General features: G+C 48.4%; 2 protein-coding genes across 2 annotated transcripts in view; one reads left to right on the top strand and one right to left on the bottom strand.

The window, feature by feature from the left end:
- The first annotated feature begins 3,789 nt into the window (after positions 1–3,789).
- LOC119371815 (uncharacterized) lies at positions 3,790–5,854 on the top strand. The gene has a single exon (XM_037642277.2). The coding sequence runs from the start codon at positions 3,790–3,792 to the stop codon at positions 5,824–5,826; it is 2,037 nt and encodes a 678-aa protein (XP_037498205.2). The 3' UTR covers positions 5,827–5,854.
- A 3,711-nt stretch (positions 5,855–9,565) lies between these two features.
- LOC119372487 (glucose dehydrogenase [FAD, quinone]) overlaps positions 9,566–26,310 on the bottom strand; it is a 551,903-nt gene continuing 535,158 nt past the window's right edge. The window contains exon 11 of the mRNA XM_037642957.2: positions 9,566–9,775. Coding sequence (XP_037498885.1) covers positions 9,586–9,775 — 190 coding nt within the window. The 3' untranslated portion in view covers positions 9,566–9,585. The remainder of the gene's footprint in view (positions 9,776–26,310) is intronic.

Below are 26,310 nucleotides of genomic sequence, written 5' to 3' on the forward strand. Positions count from 1 at the left end.
TGGAAAGACAGGGCGTAATAAGGAAAGTAGAGGGGCCTTCCGAGTGGTGCGCTGGAATGGTTCCTGTGTGGAAGCCATCAGGAGCATACGAATTTATGTGGATTTAACTCACCTAAACAAAAATATACTTAGAGAACGGTATGTTTTACCCACCGTGGATGAGACGCTAGGGTTATTGGGTGGAGCAACAGTATTTTCAAGGGGGCGCCACTGAGCGCGACTAACGAAGGACGCACTTCACATGGGCTGCGCCGATTTCCTGGATTCACCCCGGACAGTGAGACCCTAGCGTATTTTAATCGGCGTCATCGGCTTCCTAACGACGAAAGGAACTCAGAGGCACCAACCAGAAGTACGTACGACGACGAGTGACCATTCTAGGCCAATTTTTTTCCCGCGGCCACGCCGGATGCCTCGCTAGGCCTACTGCGCCGCGCCGAGGATTACGGAGCTCGGCGCCGCAGCGGCGCGTCCGCCAGCTGCGCCGCGCCGTCGGCCGAGCCTGCGCGCCGTAGTCGACCATGAAGGTCGCCGTCGAGGGCATCCCAATTTCTCGTGAAGAACTAGCCGCCACTGACTGGCTCACAAAAGTAAACAAGCTCCGGGTGGCGCGAACAGCACCAGGGTCTGCCGTACCCAATTCCCCCGGAGATAAAGCGGGACCGCATCAACCGCCCCAAGTCAACAAAGGTCATACCTCGGGTGCACCTGTAAGGAAGACGTCAACCGAACTCACGCCTCGACAGCGAGGACGCGTACTAGCCAAAAATTCTGTAGCTTCAAAACAGCCTCGATTACCGAGCGACGCACTCAAGCTGATCGTTCGCCCTCATGGCGGACTGCTACTTTCCAAGATTTCGACCTACCAACTGCTGGAAGCGGTGTGCAATGCTGCTCGCTTCACCAGAGACGCCGTGCGTCACGAAGACCTAATACAAGCCAACCTAATTCAGAACACTTTCGCGTACTGCACCCCAGATCTCGAAAGAGCTGAGCGGGTCCTACAAGTCAAAGAGATCACCATCGACAACAAGGACTACGAGGTGTCCGTCTACTGTGCTCCCGATGATAGCTCGGGCCGTGGTGTGATTCGCGGAGTCGACCTCCGACTGGACCGAGATACGATTCAAGCAGAATTACAAGATAACCGCAACCCGCCCATCGTGGATTTTCGGCGGCTCGGGACCACCACCGCAGTACTCATCACGTTCGCTCAGCCTCAGGTACCGGCATGGATTTACTTTTGCAACAGTCGACACAGATGTAACTTATTCAAGAAGAAGTACGAAGTGTGCTATCGCTGTGGCGAGCTCGGTCATCGAGCTGACGTCTGCGCTAGCCCAACTAAGAAATGCAGAGGCTGCGAACTACCAAATCCGCCGACTGACCACACGTGCATACCAACCTGTCGTCTGTGCGGCAAGGAGCACCTCACGGGCGATAGCCGCTGCAAGGAAATCTTCAGGATCCCCTACACCGTCAAGCGCCGACAGTGGGAAGAGCACCGACAAGCGGAGGCACACAGAAGCAAGACACAAGAGCCAGGCAAGCAACAAACGCTTCAGCACACCAGTCGATGGGACCAGCAACGCTCCGGCAGCCGGCAGAGGCAGCGGCAGGACCGCTCGAGCTCCTTTCCACCGCTCGAGTCTACCACCCTCAAAGGGCGATTTCAGACTTCCTCCCAGAACAGAAAAGAGCCGCCTGCAGTCACCCAGCAGCCTGGAGCTTCTTCTCCTCTGCAGCATCCACCTGCGCCACCGTCATCTTCCCCCGACCCACAAGGACATCAACAACCGGTGAGTACGCAGGAGGGAACTCCCAGTACTTCAGGCACACATAAAGCGATTGTAGAACTGACAGCAGTTATACAGCAACTCATAGTTCGAGTGGAGGCTCTCGAACATCGAGCCACGTCACACACCCTATCTCCGCCGGCCGCGCAGTCACCACCTACGGTAGAACCTATGGAAATCGCGCTTTCCAGCGGACACAAACACAAACGCAAGGCCCCGGCTGACAACGATCCTAAAGCCGAAGACTGGCAAACACGTCTCGACAGACTCGAGAAAAAATACGAACTCACCCACACTCACATCAGGGCTCTAGAAGCGCACATCGAACGTTCACTTCACACAATCGGCTCACAGGTCGCCCAACAAATTGAGAACCTGAGCAAAACCATAGAAGCCCAGGGAAAACCCCCAGCTATCGCTGAACCCGCGGCCGCTGTGCCGGCACTCCCTCCAACGCCAGAACTTTCCCAGCCCAATCATGGCATTCAGCTCGGCTAACACAACCGTCTGGCAGTGGAACTGTCGGGGGTTCGCACGAAAGCGTCCGGTCCTCCAACAGTTCCTCACCGCAAGTGATCGCCCCGAGCTGATAGCCCTCCAAGAAGGGGGAAAGAACACGCAACTTGCCGGTTTCACAACATACTTTTCAGAACGAGTAAAGCCTCAAGTAGCCACCCTCGTCAAACGTAACCTCACGGTCCTGCAGCATAATTTGGATCCTACCTTCCCCGAACACGTATTGTTAGAAGTATTACCTCGAGCCGGGCGCAATCGTCGCACTAGTTTGTTTGTGCTTAATGTCTACAGCCCTCCACGGGCCCGTAAAGACGTTTTCGGACCCCTTTTCCTCAGTGCCCAGGAGCTAGCGCGAGGGCAGCCTCTCCTTATCATCGGTGACTTCAATGCGCATCATCGCGCTTGGCGCTACCACTACGACTCGGCCAAGGGCAGACGCCTCTGGAATGACTGGCATACCCACCAGCTCACCCTTATCACAGATGTCTCCTACCCCACTAGGCTCGGTTCGGGCCTACACCGAGACACAACGCCAGATCTCGCCTTTACGAGCTCCGGAGTCGAAGCTTCTTGGTGTCATACTAACGAAAATTTTGGAAGCGATCACTTCATGCTCGAGATCGTGATAAAAGAGCCCACGAGGCAACGTACACGGCCGGCTAAGGTGATAGACTGGGACCTTTTTCGCGCACACAGGAAAGAGCAGGACGCGCCTCCCACCAGTACGAACATCAACGCATGGACAACCGAAATTGTCAAACAAGTGGCGGACGCCACGCAAACGGTCGACGTGGAAGACACAGTCCCTTACTGCGACCGTTAGTACGCCCATCTCTGGAAGCGCAAGAAGTCGCTCGAGGCCCTGCTGTCCACTCGAAAATGGGACCGCGATATCCGCCGTCGGCTGGCACGCGCCCACACAAACATAGAGAACTATGCAATCGAACTCACCCGGCAGAGCTGGTACAACATTTGTTGCCAAATGAACAAGACCCTTAACACTCGAAATACGTGGAGCCTACTCAGACATCTGCTGGAACCAGCTGGAGGAAAGCTCCAAGCACGCCAACAGCTAGAGCGAATCTTCCACTTGTATCCTGGCACGCCAGATGAGCTCAAACAAGAGCTAATTGACACCTACATTCGGCCCGAACCGGCAACCAGCCTCCCCTTTTATCAGGGTTCGGACAATCCTACCTTAGACGCTCCGATCACTTTAGCTGAAGTCCGAGCAGAACTTAATCGCCTTAAGACCAACTCAGCAGCAGGCCCCGACCGCATTTCTAACACAATGCTTAGGAATCTAGACGACGCCTCTATTCATGCCCTCACCGACTACCTTCAAGAATGCTGGGCCAGCGGTACCATTCCGAAAGAATGGAAGTGCGCCGATCTAGTCTTTATTCCTAAGCCGGGAAAACCACCCACCTTGGCCAACCTCCGCCCCATTTCTATCACTTCCTGTGTGGGGAAGTTGATGGAACGCGTGATCAAGACTAGACTCCTTCGCTACCTCGAAGACAACCACCTCCTACCAGACACGATGTTCGGCTTTCGCCCTCATCTAGCAGCGCCGGACGTTATGCTTCTTCTTCATCACCAGGTCGTCGTGCAACGCACCCTTGACACAAAAGTCATTGTTGGTCTCGATGTTGCCAAGGCTTTCGACAACGTCCTCCACGAAGCGATTCTTCGACAACTACAGACCCTTGGCGTCGGACATCGTACGTATGCATACGTGCGAGACTTTCTCACCGACCGAAAAATAAAACTGGGTGTCGGCACGGCAAATTCCTGCATCGTCTCTCCTGGCAACCGCGGCACACCACAAGGCTCCGTTCTGTCACCGCTGCTTTTTAACGTCGCACTGATAGGACTACCTAAGCTCCTGGCTGACATCCCCAACTTACACCACAGCCTGTATGCTGACGATCTGACTCTTTGGATCACGCAGGGCAGCGACGGCCAGATCGAAGAGGCTCTCCAGACCGCCATCGATCGTGTCGGTAGGTACCTCGATACAGTTGGCCTTAGCTGTTCGGCGACTAAGTCAGAGTACATCATCATCCCGTCCCCAGGACGACGTGCACCAAAGGTACTTCCTGAGATGAACCTCCAGGTCCAAGGTAACCCCATCCCTCGAACCGATCACATCAGGATTCTAGGCCTGCACTTACAGGCAAACGGCAGCAATACTATTTCGCTCCAACGCATCGATCAGTCGGTTGTACAGATCGGACGCCTTCTCAAGCGAGTCTCCAACAAACACCGAGGTATGCGAGAGTCCCACCTCCTGCGCCTCGACCAAGCCTTCATCTGCTCCCGCATCACCTACTCTGCACCTTACCTACGTCTCACCCGCGCCGAAAGCGAACGGCTAGAGACGACACTTCGTAAAGCATACAAAACGGCCCTGAGTCTTCCCATGTCCACAGCCACTCACAAGCTTATGGCTCTCGGCATCACCAACACAGTGAGCGAGCTGATTGAAGCTACCCTCACCGCCCAATATGAGCGGCTGTCACTCACACACGCCGGCCGAGCGATACTGCAGCAAATTGGGATCTCACCAACGAGGGCGGCCCCCAACTATGCAGACCTCACACCAGAATATTGTCGAAGTCTCTGCATCCCTCCCATTCCCAAGCGGATGCATCCGGAACACCACGCCGAGAGACGGGCCGACCGGGCACGTCAGTTCGAGAAGCGCTTCAGCGGACGTCCGGACGTCACGTATACGGACGCCTCTTACCACCCCTCGAAGCCAGCGATGGTGGCGGTGGCCCTCGCCCCCTACCGTAGCTGGCACACAGCATGCAGCATTCGCAAAACAGAAACGGTCACCGCAGCAGAAGAGGTTGCCATCGCGCTTGCGCTAGCTGACCCTACTACCAAAGTTGTCATCAGTGACTCTCAACAAGCCATCCGCAACTACGATGCCGGCCGCATCTGCCGCCAGGCATTACACATTATAACTTCTGCTCCCCCCTCTTCTACATCCCGTTTACTCCTTTGGGCTCCAGCCCACGAGTCGTTGAGCGGAAACGCCCAGGTGCACACACTCGCCCGAGATCTTAGCTGCCGAGCCGAGTGTAGGGTTCACCGCGCCGCTTCCCCTGATACAACTATGCCGCGCGACTCACTACTCACCACTTATACGGACATCCTCCAGTATTACCGACTCGGAAGATGCGTATACCCCCCTGCACACCACGATCTAACAAGACGTGAGGCCGTCCAATGGCGCAAACTACAGACAGGCAGCTTCCCACACCCCCTCTTATACAGCAGAATCTTTCCGGAACGGATAGCGCCAAGGTGCAAACATTGCTCATATCCGGCGACACTCACACATATGGTGTGGACGTGCACGCACTACAACACAGACAACACAAACACTCCAGAGTCGTGGGAGTCCCTCTTGCGTACCTCCGAGCCAGAAGACCAACGCCGGCTCATCCAGCGCGCGGTGGAGGCTGCGGTATGCCAAGGGATCCCCGCCGACCTCCTCTGAAATAGCGCAACCAGTCTTCGTACTGGTCCCCTCTTTATTATTATTTTTTTTTTGTTCTGGGAGCAATAAAGATACCACCACCACCACCAGTATTTTCAAAGTTAGACGCGAATTCTGGTTTTTACCAGATTAAGCTGTCAAGAGAGAGTCAGCTGTTGACCACTTTTATAACGCCGTACGGAAGGTACTGCTTTCAAAGGCTGCCCTTTGGTATCACATCGGCGCCAGAGTACTTTCAGAAAAGGATGTCAGAAATATTGACTGGCATGCCAGGTGTTGTCAGTTTGATCGATGATATTTTAATTTTTGGGAGCACGAAAGCAGAGCATGATCAGCGTCTCGAGAAAACATTGGAAAAGCTGGAAATAGAAGGCATAACGCTTAACAAAGCCAAGTGTTGCTTCGGGGTCACAGAAGTGGCGTTTCTAGGATGCCTTATCAATAAAGAAGGCATAAAAGCAGACCCGAAGAAAGTGGATGCTCTCAAAAATTTAGATCCACCTCGTGACGTAAGCGGTGTGCGTAGACTTCTGGGAATGGCTAATCAACTCGCCAGGTTTATTCCAAATTTGTCACACATAAGCGCACCACTGCGTGAACTTTTGCAAAAGGGTCGCGAGTGGACATGGGGTAAACCTCAAGAAATTGCTCTGAGTAGTATCAAAGAGCAGATATGTTCTGATCGGTGCATGGCAAAATATGACCCAAAGCATCCTTCAGTAGTTTCCGCTGATGCCTCTTCATTCGGGCTCGGCGCAGTATTATTCCAAGAGCAAGGTGATGGAGAACGCCGTCCAGTGGCGTTTGCCTCCAGGTCATTGTCACCAACGGAGTCTCGGTACACACAGATCGAGAAGGAAGCTTTAGCCTTAACATGGGCTGCGGAGAGGTTTGAAGGGTACATCAGAGGACTCGAAGTAAAGTTCGAGACTGACCACAAACCACTCGTAACGCTGCTGGGCAAAGCGCCGCTTGATTTGCTCCCTCCGCGAATTCAGCGCTTCAGAATGAGGCTAATGCGCTTCACGTTCAAGGTGGAGTACGTGCCCGGGAAAAATCTGGTCTTGGCAGATACTTTGTCAAGGGCTCCGCTCCGATCGAGTCAGAAAGATCCTCAAGCTCTGTCTGTGTCTGAGATTGAGCGCTTTGCCCAAGGTTGCATGGATACCGTGGCTGAAGTTAGCGGCTTTGACAAAGTTAAGCAGGGCCAGGCAGAAGATACCGTGTGCCAAACCTTGGTTCGTTTCTGTCGAAACGGGTGGCCACGATATCGTTCCCTTCAAGTCTGCATGCAACCATACTGGCAATCCAGGGCGGCAATCTCAGTTTGTAATGGAGTTTTGATGAAAGGCATGCGCCTCGTCATACCGCAGCGTCAAAGGACCGAAGTCTTGAGTCACCTACATGATGGTCACCAGGGCATCACTAAATGTCGGGTGCGTGTGCGCGAGTTGGTGTGGTGGCCGGGACTGAGCTCAGAACCAGCAAAGCTAGTAACCAACTGCCGAGAGTGCTGTATGTCGCACGAACAGGCAGCGCAACCAATGATTCCGTCCGATACCCCGATGCTGCCTTCGCAGAAGGTTGGCATTGATCTTTGCCAAATCAAGGGTGCGGATTACCTGGTCGTCGTCGATTACCTGTCTCGATATCCAGAAGTGGCCCGTCTGGCATCAACTACTAGCGATAACGTCGTAAACCATCTTAAAAGCATCTTTGCACGGCACGGTATTCCTGAAATGGTGTTCTCAGACAATGGAACACAATTTAGCTCATCAGCTTTCCACTCCTTCTCAAGAATACGGGTTCCGGCATGTCACATAGAGCCCGAGATATCCACAGGCCAACGGAGAGGTGGAGAAGAATGGTTAAGACGATAAAAGGTCTCATTCAGAAATCCCGTGACCTATACCTCGCCTTACTAGGGTACAGGGATACCCCTGGACCTTTGGGGAAAACTCCGGCTGAGCTCTTGATGGGCAGGCGACTGCGTACTACGATCCCCCTGCACCCCAAAAAGCTTTCGCCCAAGGCCATCAACATGAAAAGAGTACGCGACAAAGATTGTGCGGTGAGGGAGAAGCAGAGGAGGAATTTCAATCGACGGCATGCTGCCCGCAATATTCCAACCCTGCTGCCGGGAACCAGTGTGGTGGTCAACGACTGTAAAGCTGCAGGCGTAGTCATACGGAACGCCGGGAGACCAAGGTCATACGTTGTCAGGATGGACTCTGGCGCCCAAATCGAGAGAAATCGGAGGGCTCTCGTGCGGCTCGAGCTGAAGGCTGATGACGAGGCCGGAAGTTATGAATTCCCACAGGGTGTAAGCTCGCCAAACACAGCCAAAGATTTGCTCCATCCGCCAAGTGAGGAGACTGCCGAGCCAAATGTCACTTATGGCAGACAAACTGGTCCGTTGCCATCGGAAGAACCAAGCGATTACGTGACACGCTCGGAAGGAGAGTGATTGCACCGAAACGTTACGGTTACTCGGAGTGAAAATTTTTGGTGTCGCTATTCGTGTGTGGTTCTAGCGTATCCAGTGCCTGAAGTGCTGTATTGTGTTTTCAGTGTGGCTCTTTTGCACTTGTGCAGTGATACAGTGCAGTGACTCCAAAAAAAAAAGAAAAAAGGAAGATGTGGTGTTGCATCGAACGCGACCAGCGCTTCGAGGAACGCGCTCAGAACGCATCGACGTGCTCGCCACAGGACCAAGCGACGCCCGCGTTCCTGGACGGCTGCGGCGTCTGAACTCACCGGTGACTGCTCCGCCCACTGAGGCTATAAAAGCAGGACAGACAATAAACGAGGGGCTTTTTTTGGTTCGGGGCTTGAGCGCTCGTCTCTTGTCTTTTTCTTCTGCGCGTCTGCCCCGACACTGTGGCAGTAACGCGACAACAGGGTAGTAACATATGTGACAAGTAGTTAGTAAACCGAAATTAGTAAGTACTACGGCCTCTTTTTAAGAGTGTGCACCTTGCCACCGTTCACTGTTAAACTTTACACACGAAGCAAATTTGCACGTGTATTTCTGATACCAGCAATTACTATGCCTAAGGGCGAGCATTCGAAATGAAAAATAAAAAAAAGCTCTCGTTGCATTGTTTTGAAAACCGTGGGCAGCGAGAGCTTTCAGTTTCCGATTGCTGCAGACGCTTGAACGTTTAGGATAGCAGATTGAGTACTAAGGCTACCAAAAAGAACTCTGCTACATCCTTTCCGAAGGAACTCGGTTGGTTGGGACATCTAACAGTTTCTTCGGTATGAGCGCCGTAGACAAGGTGTTTTGACGTGCACGCACAAGTATATTTAGAGAAACGCTTAGCTAAGACGTGTATGTTGTCATCTCGCGTGTCGCCGCCTTGTACATCAGTGTATATTTGTTGAAGTGATAAGAAGAAAAAGCTCAAGGAAGTGATGACATCCAGTGTTAAATGGTAAGAACTTTATTGATAAAATTAGCAATTTGCAGCCTCGTGTGGCAGACATACAACAAGCGCAACTGTTTCTTAGCGAACAGGCAGGCAAGCGAGGGTGGTGCACACAAGCTAGCGACACCAGTCTTCAAAGAGCGTGAAAAAATGATACAAGATGCCTCTTTATTTGTGCTCGGTAAAATAACATGTATGCCATAGGAGGCCATGAAAAAAACGAGTATGATAATGATTAGGAAATGTAGGATAATGATAGTATTTGAAGACTTCTAGAAATGGCTATTCATGGGTGGCCTTTGAAGTCATTTCGAGTTGTTGCACAGCATTACAGGTGGGGAATTGCAACAGTTGCTGCATCTAGCGCTTTCTTCAAGACGGCGATTTTCTCCCAGTCCTTTTGGATTATGTCTGAGGCCTTCTCAGCGACCATGATGACAGGTGCATTGGTGTTTCCAGACACGAGGCTGGGCATGATCGAAGCATCCACAACCCGCAGATGGTATATTCCTTTGACCCTGCAGCATTAAAAGAAAGAACATTTCTATTGTATACTCAAGCATTCTTACTGACGACACCGACATGTTGAAGACGTGTTGTCTCTGAGCAAACGAAAGCTGTGTGGTTCTCTTCTCTTCTGCGTACGTTTGTCGCGCTCCGACCACAATGCATCCTCACCAACTAGGCCAATCTGCAATTCTGCTAAACAAAAGCTAGGGTGTGCAAACATGTTTATGCACAACTAGCGAGAAAGAACGGATAAACAAGTGCCTTGTTTGCGAACGAATGGCAGCAATTGGTTGTTCATAGTCACAGCTTGAAGGACACAGGGAGAACAAAACACGAGCGATAACTTTCAACAAGCGGGTTTATTTGACAATGCAAGAGCATATATAAAAATTGCATGCACGGGACTAATTCGCTGCGGTACCTGCCATGCACGCAGTAAACGCGCTCACATTATTTCCTAGTTTTTGATTATCATACAAAGCATCTGTTCAAAGCTCTGCAATCGAATGTGAGTGACAGTGGCATAACAAGTGCAGTTATGTGACATGCAGAAATGTTGGAAAGCAGATGATTTTTCAAGGGCTCGTTTATCTTTGTTAGACACAATATTAATGAGAACTAACAGACAATAACGCCAAGGAAAGTACAGGGGGTGTTATCTGTAGTATTTAGAATAGAAAATGTGAAGAAAGTAAAGTGGACGAAAAGATGACTTGCCGCCGGCAGGGACCGAACCTGCGACCTTCGAATAACGCGTCCGATGCTCTACCACTGAGCTACGGCGGCGGTCATCCTCCCGTCCACTTTCTGGGGTATATATGTTGATTTAAACCTAGGAGTGTTAGTCAGCGCCAATCGCAGCCATGGCGGCGATTGGCGCTGACTAACACTCCTAGGTTTAAATCAACATATATACCCCAGAAAGTGGACGGGAGGATGACCGCCGCCGTAGCTCAGTGGTAGAGCATCGGACGCGTTATTCGAAGGTCGCAGGTTCGGTCCCTGCCGGCGGCAAGTCATCTTTTCGTCCACTTTACTTTCTTCACATTTTCTATTCTAAATACTACAGATAACACCCCCTGTACTTTCCTTGGCGTTATTGTCTGTTAGTTCTCATTAATATTGTGTCTAACAAAGATAAACGAGCCCTTGAAAAATCATCTGCTTTCCTTCATTCATAGCGAGGGTCTCGTCCTGGCAGACTTAATGCCTTCAGGTAGTATGCGAGGGATTATTGGTCAGCTGCCAACTCGTAAAAAAGATCACGTGCTACGTGACGCCAACAGGCAAAAAAGAGTGTTCCACACTCGCCGCCATGGCTGCGATTGGCGCTGACTAACACTCCTAGGTTTAAATCAACATATATACCCCAGAAAGTGGACGGGAGGATGACCGCCGCCGTAGCTCAGTGGTAGAGCATCGGACGCGTTATTCGAAGGTCGCAGGTTCGGTCCCTGCCGGCGGCAAGTCATCTTTTCGTCCACTTTACTTTCTTCACATTTTCTATTCTAAATACTACAGATAACACCCCCTGTACTTTCCTTGGCGTTATTGTCTGTTAGTTCTCATTAATATTATGCAGAAATGTTAAGGCGAGAGATGGGGTGCTTACACAGTTAGTACCAAAGGCTGCCATTCTTATGGGGTTTTAGCTGTGCAATTAGCTGCGTATTGACTGTGTTCATGTCAGGTACCGTAGCGAATTAGTCCCGTGCATGCAATCTTTATATATGCGCTTCCATTGCCAAATAAACCCACTCGTTGAAAGTTATCGCTCGTGTTGTGTTCTCCTTGTGTCCTTCAAGCGCTTTACTGTCGCTATGAACAAAACAAGGAGAATTTTAAGGGCTCTTGTTTCTTTGTTAGACGCAGCTTTTATGAGGCCTAACCACAATCAAGGCACTTAAATTATAGCGGATGTTATTTGTAGTAACTGTGATATGAATGGGCTTCTCTGAACATTCCTTGGCTTTCTTGTCCGTTAGTTCTGTGCAGGGGTGGGCAAAGATACTTTGAAATTGTATCGCGATACGATACAGGAGACTTGGGCAAGAAGTATTTGTGATACAGATACAAGATACTTCCGGAATTATAGTATACGATACGATACTTCCCAATTGTATCTTAAGATTTTTCGATACATATGCAAATTTTCTATTATAGATCGATATAATGAAGCAGCAGAAGGACTATGTACGAAGTTGTTTTCTTGAAAATTTCGTAACTCCAACCAATTTTGATTAGCTTTATGAATTATCTCATTGTATCCCGAATGTCGTTCTTGCTGAAAGCATACTAGTTTCCTTCCGAGACAACTTATCGGGATTTGTTTGGTTGCTTAACACGACAGCTCTTTATAGGCTGCGCTCTCAGTGGTTTTTGCCTTACACTTTTCCAATTGATGTGTGTCGCTGCTTTATTTGGTCACCAGCTAGCGGGCGGGTTGCCATCTAATTGCAAGAATGTCGCTAAGAAGCCTCCGCAGGACGACGCAGATAGCTCTGAGTAGTCTTACCTTGTCCACAAGCGTATTACCGTTTTTGTAATAGCGCATCACGCGGCAGGTGTAGAGCAGCAACAACGCTAGTATTTTAACAGCGGAGCAGTGTAATAAACAAAAACGTGAAAAACAGCGCAAGGACAGAACGAAGGCAAGTGACACAAAGACGGGCGCTGACTGCCAACTGAAATTTTTATTGACGAAACCAAGAATAAGTAGATAGACAAAAGAGTGAAAAAAAAACAATAAGGTTACAAGATTTTTGTCACCTGCGTGACGTCAAATAGCTGATTTCTTTTTCTAACTATTCGAGTGACGGAACGCTTATACATCGATCACCCCTTTGGTGGATGACAAAGGCCTCAAATATCTCCCTCGCGCGCCTTTGACGATAGCGTTTTAGGATGGGGACGTCAGACAGAAAGGGGGTGCACCCATGCCTGGCACAATGAATGGCTAAATTGCTACCGATACCAGTCCTTAATGAATGTTCGCGAAGCCTATCATTGATGCACCTCCCAGTCTGTCCCACATACACACTGCCGCACGAGCACGGAATCTCATACACGACGCATGTCGCACACTCGGTGAATGGCTTGGCGTGCCTCTTCGAACAGCTCGCTCTGCTGCCTTCCCTTTCGTTCACACGGCGGCACATAACGCCCTGCTTGAAGGGTGCTGAAACACCACATGGACACCGGCACGTCCAGCCGCCTTCTTGACCCGATGTGAAACACCGTGTACGTAGGGGAGCACTGCCACATTGAGGTGCGGCTCTCGTTCCTCCCCAGTATGACGCCCCTGTACCTCCGTCAGTAACACCTCAGCCAATGACACAAGCAACTGTCGTGAAAATCGCGCGGCCAGCAGCCTCTCAATTTGGTTTGAGAAACTAGGGTGCACCAAATGTGCGCAGGAGCGGAATACAGTAAAACCTCGGTGATACGAATCGGTGATACGAATATTCGTATCATTCGAAATTCGTATCACCAGAAAACATGGAAAATTAGTATGCGACAAAAGAAAGTTGGCATACTTTCTGATTTAGTGTTTCTCAGGCCCGCAGCGACGTCATGAACAGCTCTGAATGATTGCCAGTAAAGTTTTTAGATCTCAACGATCATACTTGTACTCGTAAATATACGGTGCATGCGCGCGTGCGTAATTAATGAACAAGATGTGCTGTGCCCCGTGACCACTAGTAGCTCCTTCCTAAACTTACTACGCTTTTCAGCATGACACCACAGTACTGCGGCAAAAGTGACTTAAGAAGCGCTTTGCACACGATAGATAGCGGCCAAGCTCCTTCGCCAAGACCGTCCACTTCGTCTCTTGGGGTCTTCGTCCACCTTTAATGGGACTTCATGACGGACCCGCACCCCAAGTTTCAGTCTTATTTCATAGAACGTCTGATTGCGGGGACGTGGCTTGCATCGACGTGGCAGGCACGTGTTAACACAGTTCTGTGCTCGAGGCTGCTGCCTCGAGCACAGAACACCCGTCAACGCGCCGGGAAAAAAAAGGTGCGACGTCAACGTCATCTGTAATCTAAACGCAAAGGCGCCTAAAGGCCTCCAAGATTCGCGCACACTATCTCGGAGGCAAGGACGCACCGTTGATGGTTGCGCAGCGCGTATGCCCGCGCCCGCGCATGACTGCTGGGTCTTCCGCGACAGCGCGGGCGGCACCTCTTCGTACCTGTGCGCCGGCGTACGTTCGTATCAAACGTCGCGGGATGCAAATCGGTTCGCAGCAACCGCACTCCAATATATTGCAGGCTAATGGGCTTTGGCCGGCACCACAGAAAAATTCGTATCACTCCGAAATTCGTACGAGCCGTGATCGTACCACCGAGGTTTTACTAAGGCATTCCTCATGGCGGACAGTGCAATGCCTCTTTTCACAGACTTCGAGTGGGCCGAGCTGAACGGCACAAAAATCTTCTTTGATCGGGGCGAATATTCCCAACAGACGTGGTCGTGTTGAAAGTGCACGACCAAGTCTAGAAACCTAATACTGTTGTCGGAGCACAATTCGCTGGTGAGCTTGAAGACCCCAGACTGCGCTCGAAGGTCCCGATGATGCTTTGGGCTTTTTCACCATATGCCCCCGGTGTAGACGTAAAAAAATTACAGCATATCCACTGGTGAATGATGAAGAGCTTGGGCGGAGCTCCTGAAGCAATCATGGTTACACCGTGAAATGTTCAGTGGTTTCGCCCAGCAGTAATCAAAGCGATACGCCGCTTTGATTACTGCTGCGCTCGCTTGGCGGCAGCCTCTCGAGCTCGCACTTCGGGATCCTGCCGACGAGCACGAGACGCAGCGGCCTTCCGCACCCGGCGCTCCTCGTCGTCCATGGTCCACCAAGCAGCACGATCCGGCAAGCTCACTCCTCCACGTATGACAACGATCAAGGAGAATGAGAGATAACGGGCGCAGCAGGCAGTCTGAGAGCAGCGGCACCTATAACGCCATCTAGCGTGCATTCACCCAGCCGCCATATTGCACACATCTCTATGGGACAGCGCCATCTAGTATATCGTCACCCAACTGCAGTTTGCATGCATCTCTATGGGACAGCGCCATCTATTGAATGATACGGGAGACGCGACGGCGGGGGAACGCCGGATGGAGCGACGAGCGACCAGGTGATGCTATAAGGAGCTTCGCCCCTAAAGGAATATCATCCACATACCGGAACACAAGAATCACCCCCGAACCATCCATGCATTCAGGGAATTCACGGCCACACTGGGCCAATAGAAGATCACTGAGAACCGGTGCCAAGCAGGGCCCGTATTCTCAAACGATCGCAAAAGGCGATAGTATCGCGTTTGGTGACGTAGAATTTGATGCGTTCAATAAGTAAAGAAAAGACTTGCCTGTGACGTCATTGTTGCAACTGGCCGTTGGTACTACGAATGTCTCACAACACGGGAGTGAGCGCACTGTACGAGCGCAGAGCAACCCGAGTACGGCGTTTTCGAGCGTGTGCTGCTGCTTCTACGCAGTGGCCAGGCTTGGCCGGCTTCGCTGTGGCTACTTGAAGTGTAAGACGTGTTGAAAGTGCATTCAACGTTTTTTTGTTCGATTATTTAATGCGCAGTATAATATTTAGAGAATGCAACTTTGCGTGAAACGTATTTTCGTTGAGAGTTTAACACGGCGTGCTCGGAGAGTTCAGCTGTAGCGTGCAGCCGCAGCGACATCGTCTCAAGATCTCAACATGTTGCCGGCTCGCGATAAGCCACGCGAGCAACGCACGGTTCATGCTCCTGGGACGTTCAAACCACGAACAAACACGCGCTGGCAAAGAACGAGTGCTGATAACACCCCAAGGTAATGCTCGATGAAAGCTTCAGCGTAAAAAATGCTGCGTATATCCACCGAGGATTGAATACTAGAAGCTACCGCCTACGTCACTGAAATGCTAGACTTCACCACGAACCGACGGTTAACGGTGCCTTCGCTTATTGCAAATATGTCGAGAGCACCGTCGAGCACCATGACGCAAAATTGACGTCGGCGGAACTACCAGATGGCGCCCTAACTTTTCCGGTTTGCTCAATAGCCAATCAGCGCGCACCAAAGGCGATACTTTTGCGATTGTCGCCTTTTGGGAATACGAGCCCAGGAGCCGATACACACTCCTGCCTTTTGCACATAGTGGGTGTCGTCGTACGCTATGAGGGAGGAACACAAATAGAAGTGCAGCAGCTCAAGAAACTTACTTAAAATGTACTGATGGGCTAGTTGGTGAGCCATGATTCTCGAATAGGCAGCGCACAAAGGCAACGAACACGAACACAAAAGAAGACGCAAACACAAGCGCTGTACTGCAACTCAGTTGCAGTACAGCGCTTGTGTTTGCGTCTTTTCTTTGTGTACGTGTTCGTTGCCTTTGTGCGCTGCCTATTCGAGAATCAAGAAACTTACTCGTGTTCGTGCCACAGGGGTTCTGGAAACGTACTTCACCGAGTTCCTCGATGGCCTCCTGAACGGCAGCCAGAAGTTCCGTGCGGTGTTTTCAGCACCTTTCAAGCTCGGCGGCATGTGCCGCCGTGTGAACGAAAGGGAAGGCAGCAGAGCGAGCTATTCGAATAGGCACGCCAAGCCATTCACCGAGTGTGCGACATGCGTCGTGTATGAGATTCCGCGCTCGTGCGGCAGCTTAACAACATTAAAGATAAGATACAAAAATTTACAATAGGATTAGCTAAATTCACAGGCAACAGTTGGGGCATGTCAACCAAACAACTAAGAGATATTTACATCAGAGGTATTGAAAGAGCAATTGTCTATGCGTCACCAATATGGTACTCTAATAAAAGTCACATAATAAGGAAATTAAGAAGTATACAACGGCAACCTTTAATTAAAATATGTAAAGGATACAGAACAATACCAAACACGGCACTAAATGTCATAACAAAAGTTCCACCAATTCACTTAACAATAGAAAAAGAAAATGAGCTTTACCTAATTAAAGATGACAAAAAAATATTTGAATGGAATGGAAAACAATTCACTAAAAACGACATAGCTCCATCCCCCGACTTATGGGCAATCCATCCTGCGAATCTAAAATCAATCAAACATAATAAAAATCCAATCCGTGCTGATATTAACATATATACCGATGGATCAGAACAAAATGGCAAATGCGGAGCCAGTTACGTGGTCATCGACAAAAATGGCATTATACTAGAGACCAAGGTATTTAAACTACCAAACTACTCCAGCAACTTCGAAGCAGAAGCAATCGCAATCAGAGAAGCATTAGGAAAAATTAAAAGCATGGATTGTTCCAAATCTTATCAAATTCTAACTGACAGTCTATCTGTCTTAAAAGGTTTAGAAAATGCCCATAATAAGAATTACTTCGTGTACTCTATCAAACAGAATATATTATCACTGCCAACCTACAATATATCCCTAACATACGTTCAAGCTCATAAAGGAATAACAGGGAACGAAATAGCAGATGAATTAGCTAAAAAAGCATGCACGAGTGGAGAGAATGTTGAGGTGCCAATCACATCAAAATTTATCAGAAAGAAACTTAGAGAAAAATACAGTGACAGATGGAACTCGGAATGGCATGAAATGGGCAAGAGAACATATTGCTACGAATGGGTAAAAAATGTGAACATCCTACCGGCCCATTTTCCACTGGGACATTGGGAAACGCAAGCGGTCTCAGCACACGGACGGTTCCCTTACTACCTAAGAAGATTCGGCATCATCGAAGACGAGGAATGCAAGTGCGGACAAGCGGCATCTTCGTTTGATCATTATCTGACCTCATGTTCAATTACTAAAAATGAAAGAGAAAAACTACAGAAATATTACAAACAGAGCATTGACAAGCATAAACCAGAAATAATTAAAGACAAAGAACAAATGAAAATTATAGAGGAGATAGTCAAAAAAGCCAACCAAAGCATTCTGGCCGAATAATAATAATAATAATAATAATAATAATAATAATAATAATAATAATAATAATAATAATAATAATAATAATAATAATGTAATAATAATAAAAAATACAAAAATAAAGAATAGTTGTTAACACTGAAATCATGCCTAGAAGGAAGAGGGAGCGGAGCGAGTAGGGGAAAAATATAGAGCAAGCAACAATCTCAATCCATGTCGACTCATCCTAATGGGAGAAAAGAAGAAATGTTCGAATTATCTGTGTCAAACGCATGACGCTACGGACTTGCGTGGCATTCCGTGGCAAGAATCACACCGCTCGGCTGCTGCGTACGAACTGCTTCCATTTTTATTTTTATTTCCAAAACGGCTCCTGTTCGCGAAGGCGCGGTCCATGCGCAGCGTCCTTCGTGAGAACGAAAATGTAACCTAACACGCCTTGTCGCTCGGGCCGCGCGGCTGACTGACCGGAAGGCGGTGCTCGCGAGTCCCAGAGCGGCGGCACGCCTATTTGCCGGGAGCGGCAGTGCGTCGCTTGTAGAATATCACAAAACGGTCCTATAAAAATACAAAAGCTAAAAATCTACACAACTGACCTACAAATTCTCAGAGGAAACCGGACCCCCTGAACAACAGGGCGGCTCTTAAGCCTCTCCGAACAAACACCGTAACTTCGGTGCATTCGGAGCAGCGCAACCTCGAACAAACACTCCTGCCACCCCATTCCTCCTTAGCTCTGAGGAACTTAGACCCCCTGGATACAAGGTGGGCGCATAAAAGCCCCTCCGACCGCCGTATTTGGTGCAATGGAGCTGGGCAACCTCGAGCAAATGCGAAATCTTGCAAATACCAAAAACCACGGAGGAAACATGACCCCCTGGAGATGCGAGGTGGGCAACCCTCTCCTGGCGCTGTTCAATCGGTGCACAAGGAGAAGTTCAAAATAAGAATAAAACGCGGTGGCAAATCAGCTCTATAAGACCCCCAGGACCCACCGGTGGGCAAATCAGAGCTACTTCGAAAACCTTTACGAACAAAGAACAATGTAGGTCAAACTATAATACAGCCCTAAAACATTTAGGAGACTATAAAGGCAATAAAAGAAAATTATAAATAACAGAACACAAAAACGAAAACTTTTTCACCATGAAATTAATATCAAAAAAAAAATATATAGGTGAGAGCTGTAAGGAGAGGAAACTATATTGGATTGAGGAAAAAAAAAAAAAAGCGACCGAAAGCAAACGCTCCCTCTGACTTCTAACACTCTCTTCAAGAAAACGAAAATATTATTATTTCAAATGGTTGTCTATGCTCAGGAACATTCAAACTGCAATTCGCCAAATGAATTTGGAAAAAGAAAGAAAAAAAAAGAAAAAAAAGAAAGAAAGAAAAGAAAACGAAAGAAAAAAAAAAGAGAAAGTGAGCGACAAATGAATGTAGAAGAAAAAAAAAGCACAAAAAAAAGAAAAGAATAGAAGTGAAAAAAAAGAAAAGAGAAGAAAAAAAGTTTGCATTACAAAAAAAAAAAGAAAAAAGAAGACAAAAGAGGAAAAGATAAAACAAAACAAAAGAAGTGAAAAGAAAACAAAAGAAAAAAAAACAAGAGAAATCATCGAGAGAGAAAAAGAAACAAAAACAAAAAAAAACAGAGACCGAGACCGAGGCAAGAGAAAAAAAAGAAATAAAAGAAAAGAAAGAACCAGAAATGTGAAAATGGAAGTATATGCAAAAAATATATATATATCTATATATGTGTGTATGTGTGTATATATGTGTGTATGTATGTATGTATATATGTATATGTATATATACGTATATGTGTATGTATGTGTGTATATGTGTGTATGTATATGTATATGTATACTGTATTTACTCACGAATGCCAACCTCTAACTATCGAGGACCATCTGTCACACTTCAAAATTCTCTTTCTCACAATTAAAACCATGAAATTACATCTCTAAAATTCAAGCAGGAAGGTTAACCACACTAACAAGTCAACCACAGAATATGTAAGCGCCTCACCATTCTCTCACACTTTCAACCACTAGATATCAGTAATGTAATAAAAAAAAATGAAAATCAAGAATTCAAGAATAATTCAACTTAGATATATTCTCCGCATCTACTACTGACACGTAATCAAGTCACATTCTACCGTGGTGGGGGGTGGGGGGGTGGGGGGGTCAGTAATCAAAATTTCATTATTTTACAGAGCACTTAATCAGTAGAAGTTAAACCAAAAATCAACAGCCTGCCCCCAAGGAAACAAGACAAGGAAGATTCCACGAAGACAAGACAAGAGCTACCACTTTCAAGATTCAGTACCGAAGATTAAACTCTGACACATGTTAGCAGCAAGAAATCAATGTAACATGAACAGTAGTTTTTTTTTTTTTTTTTTTTTGCCCGCTACTCTGGGTTGGGGTCCCGTTCTCCTTCCCCTCCAAAATTTAACTTGGCTCTGCCCTGTTCATTTTTCTTTTCTCATTGGCATTGCCTGCTATATTATTATGGTGCAGGCCGAGGTTTTATTTTTATATTATTTTATTTTTTTTTCTATTTTTTTTCTTTCTTTTTCATACCTCACAATAAAGAAAAGTGTGTACGTGGGACAGACTGGGAGGTGCATCAATGATTGGCTTTGCGAACATGCCAGTTCATTAGGGACTGGTATCGGTAGTAATTTAGCCACTCATTCTGCCAGGCACGGGTGCACCCCCTGTCTGTCTGACGTCACCATCCTAAAATGATATCGTCAAAGGCGCGCGCGGGAGATATTTGAGGCCTTTGTCATCCACCAAAGGGGTGATCGATGTATAAGCGTTCCGTCACTCGAATAGTTAGAAAAAGAAATCAGCTATTTGACGTCACGCACGTGACAAAAATATTGTAACCTTATCTTTTTTTTTCACTCTTTTGTCTATCTACTTATTCTTGGTTTCCGCAATAAAAATTTCAGTTGGCAGTCAGCGCCCGTTTTTGTGTCACTTCCCTTCGTCCTGTCTTTGCGCTGTGTTTCGCGTTTTAAGTTATGTACCAACTAGCCCGCCTTTCGCCGCTTCTCCAGTTTGTAATGAACAAGTATATCGGGCAAGTTGGTATGGATCCATCTTGGCTTAGTTGAAGTCGAACGCACTTTGGCCACCTTGCAACCAAATCCTGCCAGTTGTGTTACTCGTTATACGGAGACTTGGCATGTACCATGTCCTCGCACAAACTATGGATTCGAAACACTGCGTTACCGTCTTCCAAGTGTGATGAACAAATGGAAACCAACAATTGATAATCTGCGTATATTTTCTAAAACTAAAATGTTTAATCGGATGTGTTCATTGTGTTGTAAATGAATGTTGGGTGATTTCTGTAATGGTTATTTAGTTTCATTCTTTCATACATTGCTTTGTTACGCATATTTTGTATGTATTTCAGAGTTGTCATTCTATTATTTGCTGTCATGGGGCACATGCGTGTTTCTTTTTAAATGCGAAGCATTTCTTAGCGAACTTCTGCGACTTTGAGCGTATCTATCTATCTATCTATCTATCTATCTATCTATCTATCTATCTATCTATCTATCTATCTATCTATCTATCTATCTATCTATCTATCTATCTATCTATCTATCTATCTATCTATCTATCTATCTATCTATCTATCTATCTGTCTGTCTGTCTGTCTGTCTGTCTGTCTGTCTGTCTGTCTGTCTGTCTGTCTGTCTGTCTGTCTGTCTGTCTGTCTGTCTATCTATCTATCTATCTATCTATCTATCTATCTATCTATCTATCTATCTATCTATCTATCTATCTATCTATCTATCTATCTATCTATCTATCTATCTATCTAGCCGCCTTCGACTTTTTGCTCTCCTGGCCGTTTCGTTAGTGGGATGTGTGCCAAAATTGGTACGGTATAGCATGACTGTATGAAAAACGTAAATGACAGGTCATAACATGAAAATCGTGATAGTTGTGTCATGTACAGCATGATTTACACGACATGGTCTCGGGGAGCTCGCGGCCGTTTAGCAAGCTTGACATGTACCAGATTCCGTACTGTGTGACGCGACTGCATGGCGAATATAAATGACAGGTGGTAACATGAGAATCATGACATGCATGTCATGTAGGGCATGATATACATGCCACACTCATGGTATGGGATCGCGAGCGGTTCACGAGCTTTACATACACCAAAACTGGTATTGCGAAACGTGACTACATGACGTACACAAATGACAGGTGGTAACATGACAATCATGACATGCATGTCATGTAGGGCACGATTTACATGCCACGCTCATGGTGTGCTCGCGGCCGGTTCGCTAGCTTGACATACACCAAAACTAGTAATGCGTGACGTGACTGTATGGCGAACATAAATGACAGGTAGTAACATGACAATCATGACATTCATGTCATGTAGGGCATGATTTACATGGGAATCTCATGGAGCACTCGCAGCCGGTTCGCTAGCTTGACATACACTAAAACTGGTATCGTGTGACGTGACTGCATGGAGAATATAAATTACAGGTGGTAACATGGCAATCATGACATGCATGTCATGTAGGGCATGATATACATGCCACACTCATGGTGGGATCGCGAGCGGTTCACTAGCTTTACATACACCAAAAGTGGTATTGCGAGACGTGACTGCATGACATACATAATTGACAGGTGGTAACATGACAATCATGAGATGCATGTCATGTTGGGCATGATTTACATGCGACGCTCATGGTGCGCTCGTGGGCGTTTCGCTAGCTTGACATACACCAGCACTAGTAGTGCGTGACGTGACTATGACGAACATGACAGGTAATAGTAACATGACAGTCATGACATGCAAGTCATGTACGGCGTGATTTACATGGGAATCTCATGGAGCGCTCGCAGCCTGTTCGCTAGCTTGACAAACACTAAAACTGGTCTTGTGTGACGTGACTGCATCTAGAATATGACAGCTGGTGACATGATAATCATGACATGCATGTCATGTTGGGCATGAGTTACATGCCACGCTCATGGTGCGCTCGTGGGCGGTTCGCTAGCCTGACATACATCAAAACTGGTACTGCGTGACGTGGCTGTATGACGAACATAAATTACAGGTGGTAACATGACGATCATGACAAGCATGTCATGTACGGCATGATTTACATGCGAATCTCATCGTATGCTCGTGAGTGGTTCGCTAGCTTGACATACACCAAAACTGGTATTGCGTGACGTGGCTGTATGACGAACATAAATGACAGGTGGTAACATGGCAATCATGACATGCATGTGATGTACGGCATGATTTACATGCGAATCTCGTGGAGCGCTCACAGCCAGTTCGTTAGCTTGACACACCAAAGCTGGTAATGCGTGACGGGACTGCATGGAGAATATAAATGATAGGGGGTTACATGACAATCATGACATGCATGTCATGTAGGGCATGATTTGCATGCCACACTTATGAATAAGGATTCAATGGGGGCTAGTTGGTACTGCATCGTTCTTGTTCTGCGCTAAAAAAATGTAACAGGGGGACGACACGGGAACACAGACGTTCGCAAACTTTCATCTGTTTATTTGCGATCAAAGCACGTCAATATATACACAGACATGAAAGGGCAAGAAGCAGATACAAACGTGACGTAGAACATGAAAAGGCGTGTAAAATGGAAGAGGGTGCAAATCTACAGATTTCATGAAGACGCGTGTGTATTTACGTGATGGTTACCCTTCTTTTCTGTATCCGTGTGTCAGTGTGCGCTAAAATAAGTTACGATGTGTTCCCGTGTCGTCCCCCTGTTACATTGTTTAGTGCAGAACAAGAACGCCACACTAATGGTGCACTTGTGGCCGATTCGCTAGCTTGACATACACCATAGCTGGTTAAGCCTGACGTGACTGCATGACGACTATAAATGACAGGTAGTATACATTAAAGTCATGACATGCATGTCATGTGCGGCATGATTTACATGCCACTGTCTTGGTGCGCTTCCGGCTGTTTTGTTCACTCGATATATACCAAAATTGTTATGGCATAAAATCAGTGCCTTAGGAACATAAATAGCAGGTTATGCATTATATGTACTGTTAAGCTGTTTATTGGACGGCACTCGGCGACAATGCACTATGGCGACAGTCAAGGCAAAAGCACGGGCTCCGTGCGCGAGCGGCGTTTAGAAGAGGACGACCCACTAGGAGCCGCTGGAGAGCGCAACCGTTAAGCAGTACCAATTGCTTCGCCACAATTACCCCTGGTACGAAAAGGGAGCCGTCCGGCGACCTAACAGCTCGTTACTATGAGTGGGTCATAGTAGGCCTTGAGGCGCTCCACGTTGACTATGTCGCGCCCTCGACGGCGCATGTCCGAAGCTGGTTCGATCAGGTAGTTGACCGGGGATGTGCGCTCGACGACCCGGTAGGGGCCTTCGTATTTCGGCAGTAGTTTTGAAGAGAGGCCGGTTGCAGTGGTAGGGACCGAGAGCCATACGAGCGCTCCGGGGAGGAACGTGGACTCAGAACTGGTGGTGCCACCGCGAAGGCTCTTCTGCCGCTCTTGTTCGTGCGTTGTAAAGGCCTTTGCAAGCTCGCGACACTCTTCAGCAAGCCTGGCTGTGTCAGAAATAGGCGCACAATCAGATGGATCCGGCTTGTAGGGTAGTATCGTGTCAATGGTGTGCAACGGGTGCCTTCCGTACAACAGGAAGAAGGGTGAAAAACCAGTAGTGCTCTGAGGGGCGGTATTATAGGCGTAGGTGACGAAGGGCAGAATGGCATCCCAATTTGTGTGATCGGCGGCGACGTACATTGAGAGCATGTCGGCGAGCGTGCGTTTGAAGCGTTCGGTTAGGCCATTCGTCTGCGGGTGGTAAGCAGTAGTTTTGCGATGAACAGCATGGCACTCTTTGAGAATGGCTTCGACGACTTCCGACAAGAAGACACGGCCTCGATCGCTGAGAAGCTCCTGGGGTGGACCGTGACGCAGCATGAATCGGTGTAGCAGGAAGGAGGCAACATCACGCGCTGTAGCCGCTGGGAGGGCGGCGGTTTCGGCGTATCGCGCTAGATGGTCAACGGCGACGATGGCCCAACGGTTACCAGCCGACGTCAGAGGAAGTGGTCCATACAAATGATGCCCACGCGCGCAGACGGACGGTTAGGGCAAGGTAATGGTTGTAGACCGACTGGTGACACGTGCGCTGAAGGTTTTCGGCGTTGGCAATCGAGGCAGGAGCGGACGAACTTCTGCACGTAGCGGTACATCCCTCGCCAGAAGTATCGTTGTCGAATGCGGTGATAAGCTTTGGATACCCCAGAGAGCGCGCATTGCGGATCAGAGTGGAAGGACTCGCATATTTCAGCACGCAGACTTCGGGGTATCAAAAGTAGCCACTGGCGGCCGTCGGCGTTGTAACTGCGTCGGTGCAGTAGGTCGTCACAAATGGCGAAATGGTGGGCTTGACGACGCAACGCGCGAGTGGTTGGTGTTGTCGACGGATCAGTGAGCAAGTCTATTAGCGAAGCGATCCATTTAACCTTGCGCTGCTCGGTAGCGATGGTGTGAACATCGATAGAACAGCAGTGTGAGAAACTGAGCAGGAGGCATTGTCGTCAGGCAAATGGGAGCGCGAGAGGGCGTCGGCGTCAGCATGCTGACGTCCGTTGCGGTACAGCACGCGGATGTCGTAGTCTTGCAGGCGAAGTGCCCAACGGGCGAGACGGCCCGAGGGATCCTTCAATGACGACAGCCAGCATAGTGCGTGGTGATCGGTGACGACATCAAATGGGCGACCATACAAATAAGGTCGGAATTTTGTAAGGGCCCAGATGATTGCCAGGTACTCTTTTTCCGTGACAGTGTAATTGGTCTCGGCTCTAGGAAGCGTAGGCGACTTGCGTAGGCGACGACATATTCGGGGAACCCTGGTTTGCGTTGCGCAAGAACAGCACCAAGGCCTACACCGCTGGCGTCCGTGTGTACCTCCGTTGGGGCCGTAGGGTCGTAGTGGCGTAGTATGGAAGGAGACGTCAACAAACGACGCAGCTTTACGAACGCGTCGTCGCATTCGGACGACCACGAATTAGAGGCCCGTTAATTCCATTGAGCTTCGTCAGCGGCGATATGACGGTGGCAAAGTTGCATATGAAACGTCGAAAATAGGAGCACAGTCCTACGAAACTGCGCAGTTCTTTGACGGACGTAGGTTTGAGAAATTCGGCCACGGCCCGAAGCTTGGCCGGATCGGGAAGGATTCCGTCCTTGGACACGACGTAGGCTAGGATTGTCAGCTGCTGTGCTGCAAATCGGCACTTCTTCAGGTTCAGTTGGAGGCCGGCGTTGGTCAAACGCGTCAAAACATGCCGCAGACGTTGAAGATGCGTGGAGAAGTCCGGAGCGAAAACGACGACGTCGTCCAGGTAACACAAGCACGTGTGCCATTTCAAGTTGCGCAGAACGGTGTCCATCATGCGCTCGAAGGTCGCGGGCGCATTGCACAGACCAAACGGCATGACGTTGAACTCGTACAAGCCGTCGGGCGTGACAAAGGCAGTCTTCGGTCGAGCACCATCAGCCATGGGTACTTGCCAGT

The sequence above is a fragment of the Rhipicephalus sanguineus genome, chromosome 10 (assembly GCF_013339695.2).
Source record: "Rhipicephalus sanguineus isolate Rsan-2018 chromosome 10, BIME_Rsan_1.4, whole genome shotgun sequence".
Classification (NCBI taxonomy): domain Eukaryota; kingdom Metazoa; phylum Arthropoda; class Arachnida; order Ixodida; family Ixodidae; genus Rhipicephalus; species Rhipicephalus sanguineus.

Coding starts and splice junctions, on each gene's coding strand:
- LOC119371815 (XM_037642277.2), top strand. CDS start 3,790: ATGGAACGCGTGATCAAGACTAGACTCCTTCGCTACCTCGAAGACAAC.